The 22,522-nt window shown below is 47.2% G+C and overlaps 1 protein-coding gene across 5 annotated transcripts; it reads right to left on the bottom strand.

The window, feature by feature from the left end:
- Positions 1 to 8,683: 8,683 nt before the first annotated feature.
- CXCR2 (C-X-C motif chemokine receptor 2) lies at positions 8,684 to 22,159 on the bottom strand. Of its 5 annotated transcripts, none has more exons than XM_086719607.1 (4): positions 20,985 to 22,159; positions 20,513 to 20,565; positions 19,204 to 19,286; positions 8,684 to 11,949 (listed from the first exon to the last, which is right to left on the bottom strand). In XM_086719607.1, the coding sequence occupies exon 4, from the start codon at positions 11,922 to 11,924 to the stop codon at positions 10,854 to 10,856; it is 1,071 nt and encodes a 356-aa protein (XP_086575733.1). In that variant the 5' UTR covers positions 11,925 to 11,949; positions 19,204 to 19,286; positions 20,513 to 20,565; positions 20,985 to 22,159; the 3' UTR covers positions 8,684 to 10,853. The 5 variants fall into 5 exon arrangements, with proteins under 5 accessions (XP_086575733.1, XP_086575731.1, XP_025790854.1 ...); XM_086719605.1 differs by lacking the exons at positions 20,513 to 20,565; positions 20,985 to 22,159 and adding exons at positions 16,028 to 16,099; positions 19,799 to 19,955; XM_025935069.2 differs by lacking the exons at positions 20,513 to 20,565; positions 20,985 to 22,159 and adding exons at positions 16,028 to 16,099; positions 19,480 to 19,774.
- Positions 22,160 to 22,522: the final 363 nt, after the last annotated feature.

Raw genomic sequence — 22,522 nt, 5'->3', positions numbered from 1 at the left:
CTTGTTGGCCCAGCTTTGGCCATGGAGGCAGCTTCTGGGCAGAACATACATAGCTTCATAAGGGAGGCTTAGATGATACCTTCAAAGAAGTCTCTAAACTCTCATTGCTGAGCTTTTGCATATACTATTCCCTTTCACTGGATGCCCTTCCTTGCATCTCCAGCTGTTAAATTCTACTCATATCTCAAAAGTTAGCTCAAAATTTAGACTGTTTTGAAAACCTCCCTACACAGAGTTATGAGTCCCTCCATGTGTTCCCATAAAACTATTGTATATCTTGACTCGAATGCTTATTGCGTTTGGGTTATGTCAATTAATTTTCTCCGTCTTTCCTTTAGACCTTAAGATCTCAGGAGTAGACACTGAATCTTTTCACCTCTTTTTCTTTAGAGTCGGGGGAAGAGTGAGGCCTAAAATGGGGGTAGATCACCTTTTAGACGAATGAAGAGAAAGGTGATTAATCTCCATCTACCGCATGTAGGGATTTTTCAGGGCAGGATTCAGGCATATGGTGGGAAAAGAGAAAATACCACACTGACTTATTCTAATGGCAGCATGTTCTTTCACTGTTCGTCAGAGTCCTACAAGTGTCAGCCCTGAGGAAGCTGCGTAATTTAGGATTAGTGTTCTGCAGGTTTACAGGGTTCTGACTTCCTCGATAAAAAGGGCCTGATCTGACTTATAAACTGATACAAGAAAATGAATGGCTAAATGAAGAACAGGCTGGGTTGCAGAACACGTTTTAAAAATGTTACCACCTTCCTAGGACAGGCAAGTTGATAGTGGCTGTGTTCATTTTATATTAAAACTATAGCTGGGAACTCATTTGAACTTTATTATCAATGTTGCTGTGCATAAAGTTTAGCCCAAATTATGACTGACCTCTGTAAAGTTGGAGCAAAATTAAATATTTGAATAAAAATTAATAGCTAACATTTATCAGAGTTTACAATGCTCTATTACTGGGCTAAGTGCTTTTTTTAAATATGTTTTTTAAAAATTTTATTTAGTTTGAGAGAGAGGGGGGGGGGAGAGAGACAGAGAGAGAGAACACGCGTGCGCACGCGCACAAGCAGAGGCGAGGCAGAGAGAAGGAGAGACAGAATCCTAAGCAGGCTCCACGCCTTCAGCACGGAGCCCGATGCAGGGCTCAGACTCAGGAACTGTGAGATCATGACCTGAGCCGAGATCAAGAGCCGGACGCTTAACTGACTGCACCACTCAGGTGCTCCTGAGCTAAGAACTTTAAAAAAATTTTTTAAATTTTAATTCCAATTAGTTAACATACAGTGTTGTATTAGTTTTGGATGTACAATATAGTGATTCCATACATCATCTGGTGCTTATCATGACACGTGCATTCCTTAACCCCCATCACTAGTTCCCCCATTCCCTCTTGCTCCTCCCTCAGGTAACCAACAGTTTGTTCTCTATAATTAAGAATCTGTTCCCCGAGTGCCTGGGTGGCTTAGTCGGTTACAGCTCAGATCATGATTCTGCGGTTTGTGAGCTCAAGCCCCGCATCGGGCTCTGTGCTGGGGCTCGGTGCTGATAGCTTGGAGCCTGGAGCCTGTTTCAGAGTCTGTGGATCCCTGTCTCTCCGCTCCTCCCCCACTCATGCGCTGTCCCTCAAAAATAAACTTAAAAAAAATCTGTTTCCTGGGTTGGTTCTCTCTCTTGTTTTTTTTTCCCTTTGCTTGTTTGCTAAGTGCTTTAGATGTGTTCACTAACTACTCTGATCCTTAAAACTACCCTATGAGGCTGGTTTTATAATTAGTCCGTTTTGCAGAAGAGGAAGGCGAGGCACAAGAGTTTAACTAGAGTTGGGATGTGCTGTAGGGATCTGGCTCCGAAGCTAAACCTACTTACAGGTGGTAGACCCTGGGGCCAGACCCTTAAGTAGCTAAATCTACCACGTAAACCAGCTCCAAATGTTTACCTGCTTCTCACGATGGGTGGGAATACATGAAGAAGTGTTTAGGACAGCCCTCTAAGTCTCTAATTTTGGGTTTTCTTATCCCTTGAATCTTTATCTATAGGTGCTAGAAGAAAAAGGTCATGGGCACAATCTCATGAGTCTTGCTGTCAGTCCTATGCGAATTAGTTTCCCCAGCGACTTGACTGGAGGCTTCCTGGTCTAGTGAAGAGGGTAATGGATGGGGAATCTGGAGACCAGGGTCCAGCTCTGCCTCTGTCACTTGTAGTTCAAGACCTTCGGCAAGGGTCCATCTGCTCTCGGTCTTGAGTCACTCACCTGTCAAAAGGGGAGTTCAGACTGGAAGGGGATATTTTTAAGCTCCCTTCCAACCAGTCTAGATTTAGGTAAAGCAGTTCAGGGCCACCACTCGTAGATGGGCAGGTTTGACACTGCACAGCCTAAGGGGGGGTGCCATTTGCAGAGTATGAGGTGAATAACACACACACACACACACACACACACACACGTATGCCCTAAGCTGAATTAGCAGGGCCTCCCCATAACGGAGGGTTTTTGTGCAACCCTGACCCTGGTCCCCAGGAGCTACTATGACGTTGAGAGTCCTGAGCCTTTCAGAAGCTCCCTGGGAGTCACGCTCCTGCATTTTGACAACCGAGTGAGACCCTCGGGCAAGCGTAGACTTATGGGACAGCAGAGTTGCCCAAAGTGCCAGCTATGCAGTCTCGTGTAGTAAATCCCGTAGCATAATGCTGGACATCCGACAAAGTCCCCTAGAAATGCTAGTTGGTATTATTACTGTAGTGGAATAGAGAAGAAACATGGGTCAGATCACCTCATGGGATTCAAGACTTTGACCCAATCTCTGAGGTGGCTTGGCACAGAGCCAGCTTCGATAGGAAGCTGACCCTGCCATTTATGGCCGGGGGAACATGTCTGACATCAGACCTTGCAAGGCTCTGTTGAGAAATCAGTTGTGTGTCTGTCTTCTCCGGGAAGGTGACTCGTGAATGTCTCTGAAGGGCTGGGGGAGGGGCCTTGAGTTGGGAATGTGATCTCTGTTTTCCCCGCTCTCCCTCCCCATCCCCACATCTGTTCTATTTTGAGGGGATGGAATGGTCAGGAGGAGGCTGAAATGCAAGGCCACCTTGCTTTGGGCTAGGGGTCAGCAGGAGTTGGAGGGTCTCAGAAACTGGAAGCATACATGGAGAGAGAGAGAGAGAGAGAAAGTAGAATATATACCTTGTGCAAGGGAAAGACTCACCTTCACACACAATTCTAATTGCAACGGGGCATTTCTCATCTCTGGTTTGGGCAGCTCGGCCATCACTGCTTCTGGGTCAGTGGGCTTTATGCTTGAGTCTTGATGATACTCCTCTGGGACTCCAGATTTCCAGGACCCCACCCTCAGCTATTCAGATTCGGTAGGACTGGGACCCTCCCCTTACATCAACCTCGGGTTGGAGCGGTGAGTTGGATACCTTCCACGTATCCACTCTCTGCCTTTCTTACCCTGCTCTATGCCGTGGGATGCTGACTGATAGGGACTACCTAAATGGATTCCCCTGTCCTCTGGATTCTGAGCTCAGCCAGCGGGAACCCTAGTAGGAGATGGGTGGGCTGAAACTTCAAGTCAGGGCATTTATTCCCCCCCAGCTCCGTCCCTGCTGGTTGCTGGGATTGGCTCCTGCTGGGCGGCCATCATCATACAGCTTCCTCCCTGGGCTCCCGTAATGTCTCCCTTGCTTCACTCCTCAGACCTAGGGGCAGTGACAGCTCCCAACTGTTACTGGCCTTGGGGTGCTGGCTGCACCATCACTCATTTTCTTTTCCCCGAGCCATTTCCACATGTTATTACACTCTCACCAGTCTGATAAAACTCTCTCTCCTTGCCCAGCTTCAGTACGCCACCTGGTCCTGCCAGGGCTCTGATCCATTCAGGGATTGTCCGTAAAGCTGCCTTTTAAGCAAGGGGCCCATGTTAAACATGGAGAACTTTTAGAAATACTGCTTTATGGCCTTTTATGCTCTCTAGTTCTTTTTCAGTCCCTTGGCGCTTAACTCATTTGAGACCAAGGTGATGTTTTGCAAAGGCAACTTTACCAGAAAATTAAGTTAAAAAAAGAAAAGACTGTTCAATGGGAAAATATAAAAGCATAGGGACATATCCATAAAGCCTAGCCTCCTTGTCTGTAAGGAGACTGATATGCGTGCAGCCTGGCATGCCCCCTCCCCAGACAATAGGCCTCCATTCCCCCCCATTTTTGAGAAAATCCTACCCCAATCAAATAAGTGAAACAATGCAAAACTGTATGAATTAATCCTAAATATAATTCCACTGTCCAATTCTCTTTAACTCTAATGCCTTTCGATAACTTTGTGTATATCCTCCCAGATATTTTTCTGAACATTTATAAACCCATATATATTGTTTTTTTTTTTTTTACAAAAATAAGCCATTTACTGTTCTACTTTCCTTTTCATTCAGCATGCTTTCTTAAAGATCTTTCTGTGTCCATGCCTATAACCACCTCATTATTCTTTAAGGATTTTTAAAACAGCTTTATTGACTATAATTTACTTACAATAAAATTCACCTGCTTTAAGTATATACCATCCAATGACTTTTGGCAATTTTCCAGAGTCGTATGACTATTACCATAATCCAGATGTAGAATATTTCCACTGCCCCTAAAAGTAGTCTTGTGCCTGTCTTCAATCATTCCCTGCTCCCATCCCGAGCCCTACGGCTCACCTGATCTCTGTCTCTGTAGATACGCTTTTTTCAGACATTTTATGTCGATGGAATCATACAATATGTGATTTTCTGTTCTGACTTTTTCCACCGAACAACATGTTTTTACCTTGTGTTTAAACCACTGCATTCAATGTATTCCATGGTGTGGATGTTCCTTCGAACCTTATTGCATCTTTCCCTCCTGTTGAACATTTAGGTTGTCTTGAAGCTTTGAGTTTTAACAGCAATGCAGTGACAAATATCCTTTGTCTACCTATGTGGGTATTTCTATAGGGTAGATTTCTAGAAGAGTAATTCCCGGGTCAAAAGGTATATACACTAAAATAATACGATCAAATTACCTTCTCTAAAGGGTGTCCCTATTTACCCTGCTACCAAGTATGGGTGATGATATTGTCTTCTAATCTGGTGGATTCTGACCCCCGAAACTATAGGATGTGGCAGCCTCCCCTTCACTCCCTGCAGTGGCTGCTCCAAATGACCAGAGTTGTCCTTTGTTCTTCTGGTAACTTTCTTCATATTCTTTCCCTTAATTTTAGTGATTAAAAGCACTTTTATGGTGAATAGAACACATACTACGGGTTGTAGAAAACTAATGTTTTTAGCTTTAAGAATAATGATACATCAGGGGCGCCTGGGTGGCTCAGTTAAGCGTCCGACTTCGGCTCAGGTTATGCTCTCACAGTTTGTGAGATCGAGCCCCCGGTGGAACTCAGCACAGAGCTGGCTTCGGATCCTCGGTCTCCCTGGCTTTATCTGCCCCTCCCCCACTCGCACGCATGCTCGTTCTCTCAAGTATAAATAAACGTTTTAAAAAAAGAATAGTGACGCAACAAATCCCAGGTATCCATCACCTAGGTAAAGAAAGGGAATATTACCAGCATCCTCAAAAGCCCCAGCGTGTTCCTCCCTGATGGATTCAAACCCTAAGTAAACATTATCCAGATTTCGGTGGTAACCATTCTTCTTCTTTCGAGTCTGCACCTATGTTTGTGTGGAAGATTTGTAATGAGTTGATGTAGTTACACTGGAATCACGTTTCCTCAAGCTCCCTTTCTGGCCTAGTTCCGCCTCAGCCGTCGGCCAGGAGAGACTTCTGTGTGAGCTTTACCAGCAGAAGCTGCATTCTTTTTATGCTCTGGAAGGTCAGCGCGAGGCAGCAGATGCTGATCTATGTTGTGCCTCATTTGCTGGCTCCTCTTGTTAGTGTGGGGCGGCTGCTGAATCCGCAGCACTTCCTGCTCCAGAGCCAGGTGTGCTCTGACCTTCATGACGCAGGCATTGGCGTCTCCAGCAGGCCATCACACGTTGAACTTGAAGGCCATGAGAGGCCAGTGCAGGTCTCAGTCTGTCGTTGCACGGTCCAGCTTGTCCTATTCTCTGCTTCACGTGATCTCTCCTTCTCAGCCACCTGTCCTGCCACTTCCAGGTCCCAGCACCAGAAGCAAAGACCGCAGCCTGACCTAGACTGTCTAGCCAGCTCCCACAACTGCATACAGTCAGATCCCTACAACCTATCTCTCCTCCAAGGGGTCCCGCTTTCCTAATTGAACCCTGCGTGACAGCGCGTGTGTCCTCGATAGAGGGTTTAGGGCTGCCTGTCTTTGAACTTTGTACTGGGTTCCAATTGTCTCTTTAACTGGCTTGCGTACCAGCTCAGAATACGGTAACCCTGTTCTGAGCCTGCTCCCAACCCTGGGCCCCAAGCCTCAGTTGGCCCTTACCTCTATCATATGAGTGTAGGCACTGAAGTAGAGACTGGCCCTACCTGTATGAGCGGAGTGCTCTGAGACGTTCATGTATATATTTCCCCCATCTGTTTGTAAGGGGCCTGAAGTCTCACCACTAGAAAAGCAAAATATCTGAAAAAAACGAACCACACTGGGAATTTTCATTGCAGCTCTACTCTGACCCAGCTATGAGATTTTGATGAAGTTGCTTTGTTCGGGCCTCAGTTTCCTCATTTATGTACTGCAAGGGTTGGCGGGGAGGGAGGGGGGCTCCAGGTTGCCTCCGGCTCCACTATGGCAGTGGTGGCATGGTTTTCCACGTGGGTCTGCATGCAATGAATTTCAATGTGATGTGCAAACTGGAGGTACTTCTTTATGTCACCCAAGAGAGACTGGAGGCTGTCCTGATCTCATGAACACAGGGAGCCCATCCCGCAGAGAATGGGGAGGGGTTGCTGTGGAGGAAGGCGGTATAAACTTGGGCCACAGAGAAAAAAGGGTGTTCGTGCAAGTAGGGGAATATATCTCCAGAAGCAAGAGCCCCCCTCGCCCCCCTCGCCCCCCTGCTTAGATGGAGCAGGAAGATCTAGACAGAAAGGAGCTGGGCCCTAGGGACGCCTGGGTGGCTCAGTCAGTTAAGCGTCTGACTTCGGTTCAGGTCATGATCTCACGGTTCTGTTTGTTCTGTTTGTGAGTTTGAGCCCCGCGTCGGGCTCTGTGCTGACAGCTCCCAGCCTGGAGCCTGCTTCGGATTCTGTGTCTCCCTCTCTCTCTGCGCCCCACCCCGCCCCCCCTGCTCGCGCTCTGTCTCTCTCTCTCTCTCAAAAATAAATAAACCTTAAAAAAAAAAAAAAAAAGGAGCTGGGCCCTGCCAGTGGGACTCGGGCCTGGAAACTTGGGAGGGAAGGAAGAAATCAACAACTCAAAGGCAGGCCCGGGATTTGCCTCCTCCTAGTGATGGCTTGGTCGGTCAGTTCCTTGTGCCAAGGGAGGAGGGAGGGAGAGAGTGAGAAAGAGAAACATTAACAGACACCTAATTGCAACTGAGTCTCTGCCTGATTGCTCCTGGGCTTGTTTTATCCTCTTATTTTCCTTGGAGAAACATGCTTCCTCGAGCCCTTGTTATAGGAGGAAAGAGCAGAGCCCCGGAACCAGAGTGAAACTTCCCACTGACAATGATCTCAGGGAGCCATCTGGCCCATCCACTGTGCCAGGTCAGAACACCACCGGCCCCTCTGGCAACTCGGGTGTTCCCTCTAGTAAATACATGCTCACCTGCCTTTCCCACCTGCTGAATCAGAGGCTGCTCTGGAGGCTTGGCCAGCACGATGGGTCATGCCTGAACCTGAGCTTAGCACAGTGCCTGGCACAGAATGAGCTCAGAACAAGGGATAAATCGTGGCCTGGATTAATCCTGTTTGCACTTTCCTGAGTTGGGAGTGCTAGTTACATGCCCTTCGAACACTCCAGCTCAAGAGATTTGCTCCTGCCTCCCTGGTGAGGCCTGTTTTCAGGACTCCGATTTAGTGGTCAGAGAGCTGGTAACAGGAAGGGGATCAGAACCTGGTAAAGTTTGGGGACTGCGCACTTCAACTCCCCTTGACGTCTTATTTCCTTAGCAAGCTGCTCAGAGCTCTCTTGTACCCTGCAGAGACAAGGCCTGTGAACAGGAGGGCTGCCAGGGAAGGCTCTGCCATATTCCAGAGCCCCGGGCTGGCAGGCCCTTAATAAATACTGCTAAAGCAGTGAGTTGAAGCCTTTGTTTTGTGCGGAAATCAGTTCCCCATGCTGCAAGAGTGTGCTTTTGCCAGTCTGGACGATGGGCGTATGTGTGCACGTGTATGTGTGAGTGTACGTTTTGTGTGAGACTCGAAGTAGGGGCTGCTGACTGGGCTCAGGAGAGCTCTCTGACTTCCTGCTCCCCCGTCTAGCTGATCTGGTCAACATACTTGGCTTTTCTAATCCCATCCTTGACACTCTTGACTATGGTTTCACCCAAAGTCACGAGAAGCACTAGATGACCCCGGGACACATTTCCTTCCATAACACATGACAGCAACAACAAGCTTGGGCTCAGGATGAAGGAGGTAGAAAGGCTGGCCTCGATCTCTATTTCAATCCTCTCTGTGTGTCCAATAAACAGCAAAGGGGTTTATTTATTGTAAATAAATGTACACTCAGGACCTCTGCTCACCCTTATCTGACTTTCCAGTTTGGATGCTTTTTGTTGCAAGTAATTAAATACTCGACTAAAAGTGGTTTATATATAAAAAAAGACATTTAATTATCTCCCTTAACAAGAAATTATTGGTAGATGGTTCCATGGCTGGTTCAGTGGCTACAATTTGTCTTTTGGGAACTAGTTTTTTTTTTTTTTTTTCATTGTAGTGAAATACACATAACATAGAATGTACCATTTTTACCATTTTTAAGTGTACTGTTTAGGGGCATTAAGCACATCCACACTGTTGTACAACTATCACCACAAGCCATCTTCAGAACCTTTCATCTTCCTCAAATGAATTCTGTACTCATTAAACAATAACTTCCCATTTTCTCCTCTCCCCATTTCCTGGTAACTGTTATTTTACTTTTCGTCTATGAACTTGACTCTTCTCGGTACTTCCAATAAGTAGAAACATACGCTATTTCTGTCTGGCTTATTTCGCTTAGTGTAATGTTTTCAAGGTTCATCCATGTTGTAGCCTGTATCAGAACTTCATTCCTTTTTAAGACTGAAGACAAAATTCCATTGTACGTATATCCAACATTTTGTTTGTCCATCATCCACTGAAGGACATTTGGGTTGTTTTCCCCTCTTGGCTATCGTGTATAATGCTGCTATGAACACTGGTGTACCAATATCTGAGTCTCTGCTTTCAGTTCTTTTGGGTATACACTTAGACATGGAATTGCCAGATCGTATAGTAATTCTAGGTGTCATCTTTTGAGGCACTGTTTCTCACGGAAACTGCACGTTTCACATTCCCACCAACAGTGCACGAGGGTTCCACCAGCTTTCCATATCCTTGCCAACACTTGTTATTGTCTGTTGTTGTTGAATTGTAGGAATTCTTTATATATCATGGAAAGTAACCTGTATAAGATATATGATTTGCAAATATTTTCTTCCATTCCGTGGTTTCCCTTTCCACTCTGTTGATGGTACCCTTTGACGTACATAAGGTTTTACCTTTGATGAAATCTAATTTATCTATTTATTCTTTTGTTGCCTGTGCTTTTGGTGTCATATCCAAGGAATCATTGTCGAATCCAATGTTATAAAATTTTTCCTCTATGTTTCTACAAAGAGTTTTATCATTGAAACTCTCATGTTGAGGTCGTTGATCCATTTTCAGTTAACTTTTGTGTATAGTGTAAGAGAAGAGACCAAGTTCATTCTTGTGCACGTGAATAGTTTTCCCAGCACCATTTGTTGAAAGACTATCCTTTCCCCACTGAAGAGTCTTGACGCCCTTGTTGAAAACAATTTGACGATTTATGCTTAGGTTTCTTTCTGGGCTCTTCATTCTCGGGTCCTTTTTATACTTTGACTTCATCTGCCTAAGTATGTTGGGCATACTTAGTTTTTGCCACTTTGTCACATTATATCCTACAACCATATTTAAAGGCAAGAACCAAGGCTGTGTGTGTGTGTGTGTGTGTGTGTGTGTGTGTGTTTAATCAGGAGTACTTCCCAGGAGTCCTCCGGTCCCAGCAGACTTCCTCTTAAGCAATGGTGCACTGAAGCCAGTTTGTACCTGCTTGTGAAAGCAGATCATTACATTTCCTAGATTTTTGTGAGCTGGTTGCTAAACACCGCCACCCGTGACATCGCCACGGTGGAGCATTTACACCAGGCAACTTGGCAAATGCTACAAATCAGGACTTTTTTTTCCCCCAGGACAGTGGTTGACCAGCACACTAATGCCCTTAAATCTTATTAGTCAGAAGTGAATGATAAGGCCACTCCTAGCAAAAAGGAGTCTTAGAAAGGAGTACCTGTCCTTTTTGGCCTCTCTCAAGGGAACTGGACTTTGTTGACAGGCAAGAAAGAGAGAGTTGGGGCAGCAACCAATGCTGTTTGCCACTAATGGCTCCCAATGGTGGGAACTTTCTGTAGTCACTTAAAAGAATGTCTGTTAAATGTCTTTAAGTGTCTCAGGGGACAGGGTGCTATGGGCTCAGTGGTAGGATGGACTGAGCTCTAGCAGCTGACATAGCAACTACAGTAAGGGGAGGGGCAGCAGGGCAGGCTTTCTCAACCATACAAGGAGGGCCTGATAAGGACGTGACCCCAGTAACTTCCTGTAACCACAACGGGGGCTGCCTTGACATAGAGACTGTGGACAGCCAGTGGGCGTGAGGCTTAGAATGGGGTGCTGATGGCAAGGGAGGAGCCCCGAGGGGCTGCAACAGGGGCAGGGGCCTAGAAGGTAGTAGAAGTGTTCCCTGAAGAAGAGCCAACAAAGGAAGGCCTGCTGTCCTTGGACAAGTGCTCCTTGCTGATGAGGCCATGGATGGCCATGATCTTGATGAGTCCATGGCGAAACTTCTGGCCAATGAAGGCGTAGATGATGGGATTGAGGCAGCTGTGGAAGAAGCCCAGAATCTCGGTGGCATCCAGGGCCCGGCCAATGTCATTGCGGCGCTCACAGGTCTCTTTGATGGCCTGGAGCCTCATGAGGGTGTCTGCGATCAGGACCAGGTTGTAGGGCAGCCAGCAGAGCAGGAAGATGAGCACGACAGCAAAGATGACCCTCATGGCTCGGTGTTTCTGCCCCATGTGGGCCTCAAACAGCGTGCGCAGGGTGAGTCCATAGCAAAATAGCATGACCATCAAAGGCAGGAGGAAGCCAAAGGTCTGGGGCAGGACCCGCATCACCATCCGCCATTTTGTAGTATTGGCACCCATGTCCTCATAGCAGACTGGGCTGGAATAGGGGGGATAGATGGCCCTGCGGAAGATGAAGATGGGCAGGGACAGGATCAGGGACAGGGCCCAGATGCCTAAGCATATGAACTTGACCCAGTGCCGCTTCTGAGTCAGTGTGCGTGTGGCATGGACAATGGCCAAGTAGCGGTCCACGCTGATGCAGGCCAGCAGCAGGATGCTGCTGTAGAAGTTGATTTCTTTCAGGAGTGAGACCACCTTGCAAAGGGCTGTGCCAAAGATCCAGCCCTTTGCCTTGGAGGCAGCCCAGATAGGTAAGGTCAGGGCAAAGAGCAAGTCGGCTATGGCCAGATTCAGCAGGTAGACATCAGTGACAGAACGACTCACCCGACTATATAAGACAACCAGTATCACTAAGGAGTTTCCCAGCAGGCTGAGCACGAAGACCAGGGCATAGATGACTACCATGGCATACTGATTGATTTCCAGAGATTCTGGCCTGCATGGGGCAGAGTCTGACAGAATAGTGGGCAGGTCAGTGTTGTAACTATAATTTTCCATGTCGAAGAGATCTTCCAAGCTGTAATTATCCCAGTCTACTTCCATATTTGAGGCAAACTTAAATCCTGGCCTAGAGAAGAGAGGTGAGAGTTACTGCACAGGAACATCTCCCCAGACTCTAGCCTGTTTGCCCATAAACCTCTGACTCTTCGCTTTGGCTTGTATATTACATGCAAGCAAGTTTCATGTTAGGAAATAGTGGCTCTAGGGTTTTGAGACTCATTTACTTAGTGATAAGTGGTACATTGCATGAAGAGTATAGTTCCCTTCAAAGCCAGAGAGGTTCTGAGCACTTTCCACGACACCACCATCACCCAAAACATTGTGGAAACTTCCCTTCAAATAATCCCTATAGAGCATGTCTTGGATTCTTCAGTGGTGAGCATGTCTGGCTGTTGAGGCTGAATTTAATGTCAGAAACATGAGGTACCATTTAGCTCTTGATCTGGGGGATGAAGCAGGCAATCCAGTTGGATTTGACCACTAGAAAAAGAACAAGGTTTGACTATAAAGCTGAGGGAGGAAGCCCTTTGTCCAACTTTTTGAAAGTTATTTAAAAGAAGTGTGCGGGGAAACAGATTTAGCGGTAACAGCATACAGTTGCAAGATACTTGAGCTAGAAGAAGGAGAGTTTACTCAGTACAGCCCAGTATTTTCCTTTCAGAATGCAGGAGACCTGCAGTGGGAGTATTTGTGTAGTTTGGAAAAAAATATATTAAAAATCCTAAGCAGGTGGCTGATTGATTCTCCAAGTGGGTGGCAATGAAACAGAGTGTCTTGGGAGCTCTAAGGAGCCATATTGTGTCATGCAGAGGTGAGCAGAGAAAGCCAGCGTGCTCCCAGCATGAGGAGCAGAGGCAGCAGGAAGCAGAGAAGACAGGTGGAGACACACTATCCTTGTTTTGGTGGCTTTCCAGTTCTGGTGGGGATACTCTCTGTCCTGCTAGGGAGTGCCTACATCCATCATTGACTCCCCAGCACCCCCAGACTCTCCCCAGGTAAACCCACTTCTCTTGGCTCTGCCCTTGTTACGGGGATAGCCCAAAGCCTGCCTCTGGAGGAAGCTGCAGTCACTCTGAAATATGAACCCAGTTTTCAAACAGGAAGTAAATTAAAATAGACTAGCTACCAAATTAGTTGTTTTTGAACCACAAAATATGTCACCATTGTGCCATTTCTTTATACCGAGGTATCACCATCCTGTGACCATATGCAAGTCTGTGACCCACCTCAAAATGGAACCAGTGTCAAAGAGAAAAAACATAAAGTAAATGGTTCTGGAATTACTTCAATACTAACTAGGATCATCATAATAAAACAAGATGGACAGCAATGATGTTGACAAGGATGTGGAGAAATTGGACCCCTCATATATTGTAAGTGGGAATGTAACATGGTGCAGCTACCTTGGAAAACAGTCTGGCAGTTGTTCAAAAAGTTAAACACAGTTACCAATGACCCAGCAATTTTACTTCTAGACATGTACCCAAGGGAATTGAAAACATATGTCCACACAAAAAGTTGTACACAGATGTTCATAGCAGCATAATAGCCAAAAAGTGGAAACAATCCAAATGTCCATCATCCAATTAAAGGATAAACAAATTGTGGTCTATACAAACAAGGCAATATTATTCAACCACAAAAAGAAATGAAGTACTGATCTATGCTACAACGTGAGTGAATCTTGAAAACATTATTCCAAGTGAAAAAAGTCAGACATAAAAGGCTTCATACTGGATGAATCCATGTATGAAGGAATAGGCAAATCAGTAAAGACAGAAAGCAGATCTGTGGTTGCCAGGGGCTGGAGGGAGGGGAATATTAATGAGTACAGGCTCTCTTTTCAAGGTGATGAAAGTGTTCAGGAATCAGACAGTGGTGATGATTGTATAACTTTGTGCATATATTAAGAACCACTGGTTGTACATTGGAAGTGGGTGACTTTGACAGTGTGTGAATTATATCTCAACCAGAAAAAAAATAGCCAAAGGGCAAATACGTTGAAAAGCAAATACAAATAGTAAAACAATAGCATCAACAATGAAACTCCCAGGGAGCTTTTCTCTTTAACGGAAGAAAGTCTGTTATTGTCAATCACACATAGTAAAGAAGAAAGCTGGGTAGGGATAAGAGACACCAGAAAGGTAATGCCCTTTCCCCTAGAGTGACAGAATTCTTAGCCTTCACTTTCCTGAGAGGTTATTACTTTCTTGCCTAGATGATGGAGGTCAGTTAAGTTAGCCTCTTCGCCCATGGAGACCACACACAGAGCAGATTCGATCAGTCTGTGCTGGTGGTGGTGCCCTGTCTGGCCAGGAGGAGAAGGTGGTTGTGGGATAGGCAGATGGTACAGCTGGCTCAGCCATGGTTGTTGGCAAGACCTGCAAGTCATTGGCTCCGCAGTCCCATAGTCAAGAGCATGTTTATCCCAGGGTCACATCCAAGGAAGTCACAAGGTCAAGGGTAGGTCGCCTCTGGGAACTGATGATCAAAGGTGCTCTCAAGGGAAACAAGTGACCTAAGAGAAGGCCCATTTTTGAAAGTGGATGCAGAACTTGTGCCCACAGAGGAGACCCCTTCCTCCCCCCAGTTATGAGCATTGGCTGTGAGAAGACAGGGCTACAATGGCCACAGAAACTTCCCTATCAGGACAGGACAGGCAGCAGTCAAGTATATTTCACAGATATGCCCTCATTCTGGATAATCCAGTGCTCAGCTGTACTTCCACAAAGTGTCAGTTGGAGGGTCCAGAGGGAGACCCCGCAAATCAGGATAGAAGGTAGAGAACTCGGGAAAGAGAACCAGGCCAGGGCAATGACCCCCAGCCACTGGGGGATGGGGGGGGGGACGAGGTTTGTTGTTGCCTGTTGGGTTTTCAATTTACCAATCTCTAGGGAGGATGTTTTGACAGTTAAAGAGAGAAACTAAGGGAAGGGAGTTAACATATCTGAGATCTGCTTTGTGCCTCATAGGTACGTGATCTCCCTTGATGGTTACAAATAGATATGATTAGCCCCTGTTTACAGATGAGAAGAGAGGCCCAGAGAGGCACAAAAACCAGCCCAGGGTCACAGAGCCTACAAGTGCTGCAGCCAAGGATTCCACATGCTACTTACAGTCTACAGACCTGCTTCATGAAAAAAAAAATATACCTCATATATTAAATATACTTCTAAGCTAAGTTCTCAAGATCTCATGAAGTCAGACTGTATACGGTTGACTCCCATCATTTGCTGTTTTGTGCAGTGCTTTCTTAGCTATTCTGTAGACCCAGAATGAAATCTACAGCCCTTGCAGGAATGATAAACCAAACGTCTTTGAACTGGCTAGCTGCTACTGACCACCCAGTCCTGTTCTCGGTGAACAAGCAGGAGACTCCCTCATTGAGTGAGATGGCCATACCCTTGATGAATCATGGCCGTTCAGAAACTCCACAGATGAGGGGCGCCTGGGTGGCTCAGTCGGTTGGGCGACCGACTTCGGCTCAGGTCATGATCTCACACTCCGTGAGTTCGAGCCCCGCATCGGGCTCTGTGCTGACAGCTCAGAGCCTGGAGCCTGTTTCAGATTCTGTGTCTCCCTCTCTCTCTGACCCTCCCCCATTCATGCTCTGTCTCTCTATGTCTCAAATATAAATAAACGTCAAAAAAAAAAAAATTCCACAGATGGGATGAGTCCAATTTATTTTATGAAAATGCTATAAAACGGAGACATTTATAAGATCCCAAACATTGAAGGCAATCTTTTCAACAGCAATGGAAAATTCAATCATCTCAATACAATTTTAGCATTTTTTCTCTCTATAAATATAATCCACACATATTTGCATTTAATATAGTGGACGGGGTGGGGGGTGGAACTCAGCAATGTCTGTCCCTTCCTCAGACCCAATCCTAGCCAAAGCAGGAGAGCTCACTGAGTTAGGAAGGGAAGGGGGTGTGAAGAGAGTTGCCCTAAGTGGTTGTTGGAGAGAGGTGTAGGGATGAAGGGCAGAAGCTCTCCCTTTGGGGGCAGGGAGGCTTAAAAATGGATAAAGCCCACCCAGGGTGGGGAGAGGTGTCTGGGATAAACAGAGGCTGGGTGTTAAGAAGAATAGAGAACAGAAACATTCTGGAAGGTGAGAGGGTAGGTGTTCCAAGACTTACCAGGAGTCTGGGACTTTCACCTGTACAATGCGATGCGTCCAGGAGGGCAGATGTGCCTGACTGACAGGGCGGCTGTGGTGAGAACACAGTGGAGGAAGTGAGCGGAGGATTTAGATTGCTCAATTCTAGGGTGGAGTCCTCAGGGTGCTGGATACTTTTGATAACTTGAATAATTAATTCCCAGGTCAGCTCTTGGATCACAAGTAATTTTCTGGACCGGTAGAGTCCCATATTGGTGAGGGACATATGGTGTTTTCTAGACAATCTTTTCCATTTCACAGATGAGGCAATTGAGGCCCACACAAAGGCAGCGGTTTGCCCAGGACAGCATGGGTTTATCTCACCTTTGCCCTGGTCTCAGCAGCCCCTGGTTCTTTCAGCTGCCTTGTCTGACTCTCTCCACACTCCAGCTGCCTCGGGCAGCTCCTGGCTCATGAACCTCTTTCACATCTCAAAGGAGAGTGACTCATGAAGAGGACAAAGATCGTTTCCTCCTGCCTCCTGTCCCATCCCATTCACCCCAGGAACCCTTAAAGCCTCACAGATGCCTTCTCCATGTCACATCCTTGTGAGAACTCCCACCCCCAAGGGGGGACCCCACTCTCTTGTCTTTCACCTCCCTGCCCAACCATCTGCCCTGACCAGGGGCTCCTCTAAGGGCATTGCGATTCTTTCTCAGCTTGCACACTTGGGATTGGCTCTGCCGTAGCTACCGTCTTTGGAGCCAAGACCATCGGATTTGGAAAGAAAGCCTTTCGGGGAAAAATTAACAACGTATCCAAGTCCAAACAGTTTTGAAAGCAGTGTTGGGTGGCACTAGGAATAGGTTTTGTCACATTGGCTATCGATTACAATGGAAAGGATGAACACGGGCAGAGCAGTGAACACGAATTCACGGCTCCCTCCCAAGCCCCCACCCCACCGCATCCCCTCCACTACGCCTTACCCTAGCCTGTTAGTCTGTGTGTCCCTGCAGAATATTCTCAAAGCCTGCAGCAGACTCACCCAGGCTGCCTGCCCCTACAAAAGAACCTCTGGGTCCAACTGTTTAGCACACATTCTTCGTCACCCTTCCCTTTCCCATGCTGGAGAAGAACGCAGTGACTCCTGACCGGGTGATGCCAAAACCAGACAGAAGCTCGTTACACATAGAGAGAGGAACATGAAAGCAGGATAAGGATTCTGCTAGCCGAGCAGCTCTAGGCAAGTGACTTTTCCTTTCCAAGTCTCAGTTTACTCATCTGTAAGATGAGACCAATGATAGCATCTAACTTGTCAGGTTGTCCTGAGGATTGACTGAAGAATTACCCGTAAAATTCTTAAGACGTACAGAAAGCATGATGTTAGCCTTTGTCCTCGTGATTTAAAAAAAATTTTTTTTTTCATGTTTATTTATTTTTGAGAGAGAGAGAGACAGAGCGTGAGCAGGGGAGGGACAGAGAGAGAGGGAGACACAGAATCCGAAGCAGGCTCCAAGCTCTGAGCTGTCGGCACAGAGCACGAAGCGGGGCTCGAACTCACAGACTGTGAGATCATGACCTGAGCCGAAGTCGGACGCTTAACCGAGTGAGCCACCCAGGCGCCCCTATCATTGTGATCTTTATTACTGAAATAGTGTATCAACTATACGATGACGTCTCTCCACTATACCCCCAAGCAAGGAAAAGCAGCGGGTAGGCTTTCCAGGCTGACTCTGATGTACATCTTCACTTTCTCTGACCTGGATAACAATAGTCACATTAGCTATAATGTTGAGTGCCTACCAGGGTCCAGCTCCTGGGAAAAGTGCTTTCCAGAATTTGTATTTTAGGGGCGCCTGGCTGGCTCAGACAGTGGAGTAAACAACTCTTGATCTCAGGGTTGTGAGTTTGAACCCCATGTTGGGTGTGAAGAGTACCTAAACATAAAATCTTAAAAAAAAAAAAAGAATCTGTACATTTAATCCTCTCAACAAACCCATGAAGTACGCATTTGGTGAATGAGGAAACTGGACTCTGGGAGTTAAGCAACTTCGACAGAGTGACGCAGGGAACTGGGTTTTAAACAATTTTTTAAAAAAATTTATTTATTTTTGGGAGAGTGCAAGTGGGGAAGGACAGAGAGAGGGGGACAGAGGATCTGAAGTGGGCTCTGTGCTGACAGGCTGACAGCAGTGAGCCCAATGTGGGGCTTGGACTCACGAACTGCGAGATCATGACCTGAGCTGAAGTTGGACGCTCATCTGACTGAGCCACCCAGGTGCCCCTTAAACAATTTTTAAGCAATGTTTTTTACCGGACCTTAAATCCTGTATTCTTTCCACTGTTAACAAGGGGCCGGATGCTAGCCTCAGGTTTCTGAGCTCTGTTAGGTACCTCTCTGTCCCAGACAACTAAATGAAAAGGTGTCGAAAGGGGAGCCCAGATTTAAAAAAAAATTTTTTTTAATGTTTATTTATTTTTGAGACAGAGAGAGACAAAGCATGAACGGGGGAGGGTCAGAGAGAGAGGGAGACACAGAATCTGAAGCAGGCTCCAGGCTCTGAGCTGTCAGCACAGAGCCCAATGCAGGGCTCGAACTCACCGAACGCGAGATCATGACCTGAGCTGAAGTCGGACGCTTAACCGACTGAGCCACCCAGGCGCCCCGTAGGGGGAGCCCAGATTTGACATTTCCCCACCTGCCAGCTTCTTGACGTCCACCGGGTTGATTTCATTTCCCCTGAAACCACCACCTGCATATGGATGTTGGGGTGAAGAAAGAACAGGCTGGTTCTGCTGCTGATGGTCAGGGTGAACTAAGACAAGTCAATTCTCTCTGGGCCTTGACGTGGCCCGTTGGAAAATGAGGCGATTGTTCTAGATCTGCATTGTCCAGTACGATAGCCACTAGACACATGGAGCTACTTAACATGAGTTAAAGTGAAACAAAACATTTAGTTCCTCAGTCATAGCAGCCATCTTTCAAGGGTTCAAGAGCCACGCGTGGCTATCACGTTGGACGGTGCAGATACAGAGTCTCTCACACTTGCAGTAAGTTCTTTTGTACCATATGCTGTCCGGGTGAAGATTTTGTTAGCTTTAGCTCGAAAACTCATCACCCCGGTTCTCGGGGGCTCCGTGGAGGAGACTGAAGTTTCAAAGTCACGTCCATCAGAAAAATGCCCCCGGCGGCCCTCAGCCCGAACACTCACTTACCTGCTGTCGCCGCTACAGCTGCTGTTGTGATTGGAGTGGTCACTGGTACCTCCTCTGTGACTCAGGGCTGGAAGCAGTCAGGGCTGTCGGACAGGAAAAAGAGTGAAGTGGACTTTATGGGGAAACCTCGAACCTGGAGTTGCCCAGGGTGAATTCCAGGAGGCCCGCCAGGGGGAGAGTTCCCTCGGAGGAATGAGGTCTGTCCGGAGACTCTGACTCCAGGCCCAGGATCCGCCTGGAGATTCTGTGATGAGCGCTGGGGATTTTCATGCCTACCTGAAAGTCTAATGGCTGCTGGAGGAGCCTGCCAGTCTGAAGGTGGAAGTATGCCTAGTCTACCTCTGTCGCTGAGCATGCGGAAACTGCACCTCCTTCTTTACAAGGAAGATGCGGGCGACCCCGGTCCCCGTGAACAGGCTTGCGTGCCCTGGTTGCACACCTTCTTCCTTCCTTGTAGAGTCAGCGTGAGAAGTGTCCCTCCTTCTCTTTCTGGTAAATTCCTGCACTGTCTGTGGAACACACTGCCTCTCACATCCTCGAGGGTCCTGCCTCCCGGCCTCTCTGCCCCACCCCCCATCCCTTTCCCTGAGCTCACCCTCCCTCTGTCGGAGGACCCCTCCGGCTACCACTCTCCCAGTGCCCTCCTCGCAGGCTGACTTCTGGAGAAAGCGGGGACTGTCTTCACCTCGCCACCTCTTGTTCACCGCTCAGCCCGCTGTAGCTAGCTCCCTTCCCACCGCTCTGCTGACGCAGCTCTTGCCAACATTACCAATGACCTCAGGCCACGGCCTCCAATAAGCCCTTTTCTGAAATCAAGCCACTTTAATATTGGAAAAACAAAGCAGGACTATGGTAAAGAATAGAGGCACCACAGAAGCATCTGAAGTCAAACAGGAAGGACTCTTTCCATCCTTAGATTCACATATACCTTGTGTCCATCTTTCCAGACTTTTCCCCATGCATATACAAGCATGTTTTCCTTCCTTCCTTCCCTAAAACAAGTGATAGTTAGCTACATGTACCATCCTGCACCTTAATAGGCTGTCGCGGACCTATTAACACATCGGTGCATGTAGATCCGTCTTTCTCTTTTCGGTGACAGATACTGGCCCGTGGTGCGGATGTATCACGATTTATTCGATAATTACCTTATGGACGAATATTTAAATTTTGCTACGAGCATCTTTGGGCGCAGGTCTTTGGGAACTTGTATGATTGTATGTGTGACTTAATTATAATTTTGCTGGGTCATATCTGTGCATGTTTAAATTTTGATAAGGCTGTACCAGCTTACGGGGGCTCTACTTACCGTGATGAGCAGGGCGTGATGTACAGAATTGTCCACACCACCGTGTTGTACGCCTGAAAGTAATATAACATTATATGTCAACCATACTTCAAGAAAAAGACTGTATCAATTTATTCTCCCGTTGTCAGTTTACAAAAGGGGCCTTTACCCCATCTACTCATGTCTGCCAATTATGTTAAAATATCCCCCCCCCCCCGTTGCATGCCCTGTAACTGTATTTATAGTGAAATGGTTATTGTTCAAGTCTTATTTAACCTCTGTAGCACTTAATCCCCCTGACCTCATTCTTTTTTTATTTCTCCTGCACCTCTCTTCATCTTTCTTTGGGGCATTGTTTCTCAATTCATTCCTCAAATCTGGATGTTCCTCTGGGCTCTGCCTGGGTCCTCCTCTCTCCCTGCCCTCCCCAGGCCAGCCCACCTGCCCCCTTTGGCTTCAATGACCACCCAGTAAGGGCCAGGATCTCCCATACCTTTTGCTCCTGACTTGCCTCCTGCACTTCTCGCCTAAGCTCCAACTCCTCACGGGGCCACCTCTTGAAATTTCTGCTGAGGCTCCACAGGTGCTGCAAGCTGAGCAGGTAGAAAACCAGTCTCGTGGAATTCTGACCCCACCCTCCTAGCCGGGCATCTGCCCAACCGGAACGGCCCGCCTCTCGCACACCCCTGTCTCAGAGGCTATCTCTTTAGCATCTCTTGATTATCGCCATCTTCACTGACAGTGTTAGGCAACACCGCAGTCCTCATGCAATAGCTGTGGATTCTGGAGCTGGACTGTAGACCTTGGGGAGGTTATTTAGTCTCACTGGGTCTCGGTCTCATCATCTGGAAAATGGGGCTGTTGAAAACACCTACTGCATGTTAGAGTGTTGCCATGCAGATTAAATGAGTCTATATTTATAAAGCACTTGGAATGGTGCTTGGCACCGTTTGCTACTGCTGTTCCTACCACTACTAATCACCAATACCACTAGATCACCGTCCCCACCACCACGACAGCTACAACTATTCTCCTAAGTGATCTCGGCCTCAAATCTTTCCCCTTTAAACCATCCTCTACTCTGCTCTCAGAACCATCTTCCAAAAGTGTGAATTTGATCATGTTCTTTTCCTTTTAAAACCCTTGGAGGACCCCCCATTGACCTCAGGTAGAGCCCATCTCCCGATTATGGGCAACTGGTGCCCCTGCATGTGACCTTGTGTACTTCTCCAGCCTTGTTGCTGGCCACATCCCCCTGACCCCTTAACTACAGCCACAGGGAACTACTTGCAGTTCCCCAAAGAGCTGTTTGGTTCCCCCACAGAGCCTGGCATGCATTTCCCTTCCCCTTGGAAGGTTCTTCCTTACCCTCTTGGTCTGGTCAACTGTCCATTTTCCTTTAAAAAGTTTTTTAAGTTTGGGGTGCCTGGGTGGGCCAGTCAGTTAAGCATCCAACTTCGGCTTGGGTCATGATCTCGCAGTTTGCGAGTTTGAGCCCCATGTTGGGCTCTGTGCCTACAGCTCAGAGCCTGGAGCCTGCTTCATAATCTGCGTGTCCCTCTCTCTCTCTCTCTCTCTCTCTCTGCCCCTCCCCCTCTTACTCTGTCTGTCTCTTTTTCTCTCTCAAAAGTAAACATTACAAAATTAAATTTTTTTTTAAAGTTTACTTATTTTCAACGTTTATTTATTTTTGGGACAGAGAGAGACAGAGCATGAACGAGGGAGGGGCAGAGAGAGAGGGAGACACAGAATCGGAAACAGGCTCCAGGCTCTGAGCCATCAGCCCAGAGCCCGACGCGGGGCTCGAACTCACGGACTGTGAGATCGTGACCTGGCTGAAGTCGGACGCTTAACCGACTGCGCCACCCAGGCGCCCCTAAAGTTTACTTATTTTGAGAGAGAGTGCACACAAGTAGGGTGGGGACAGAGAGAGAATCCCAAGCAGGCTCCACACCATCAGCACAGAGCCTGACGCAGGGCTCGAACTCACAAACCTTGAGATCGTGACCTGAGTGGAAATCAAGAGTCAGA

This window comes from Puma concolor, chromosome C1 (genome assembly GCF_028749965.1).
Source record: "Puma concolor isolate L17-30 chromosome C1, mPumCon1.1.hap2, whole genome shotgun sequence".
Lineage (NCBI taxonomy): Eukaryota > Metazoa > Chordata > Mammalia > Carnivora > Felidae > Puma > Puma concolor.
Note: the sequence above shows the minus strand (reverse complement) of the source record. Positions and strands in the feature narration are given on the sequence as shown.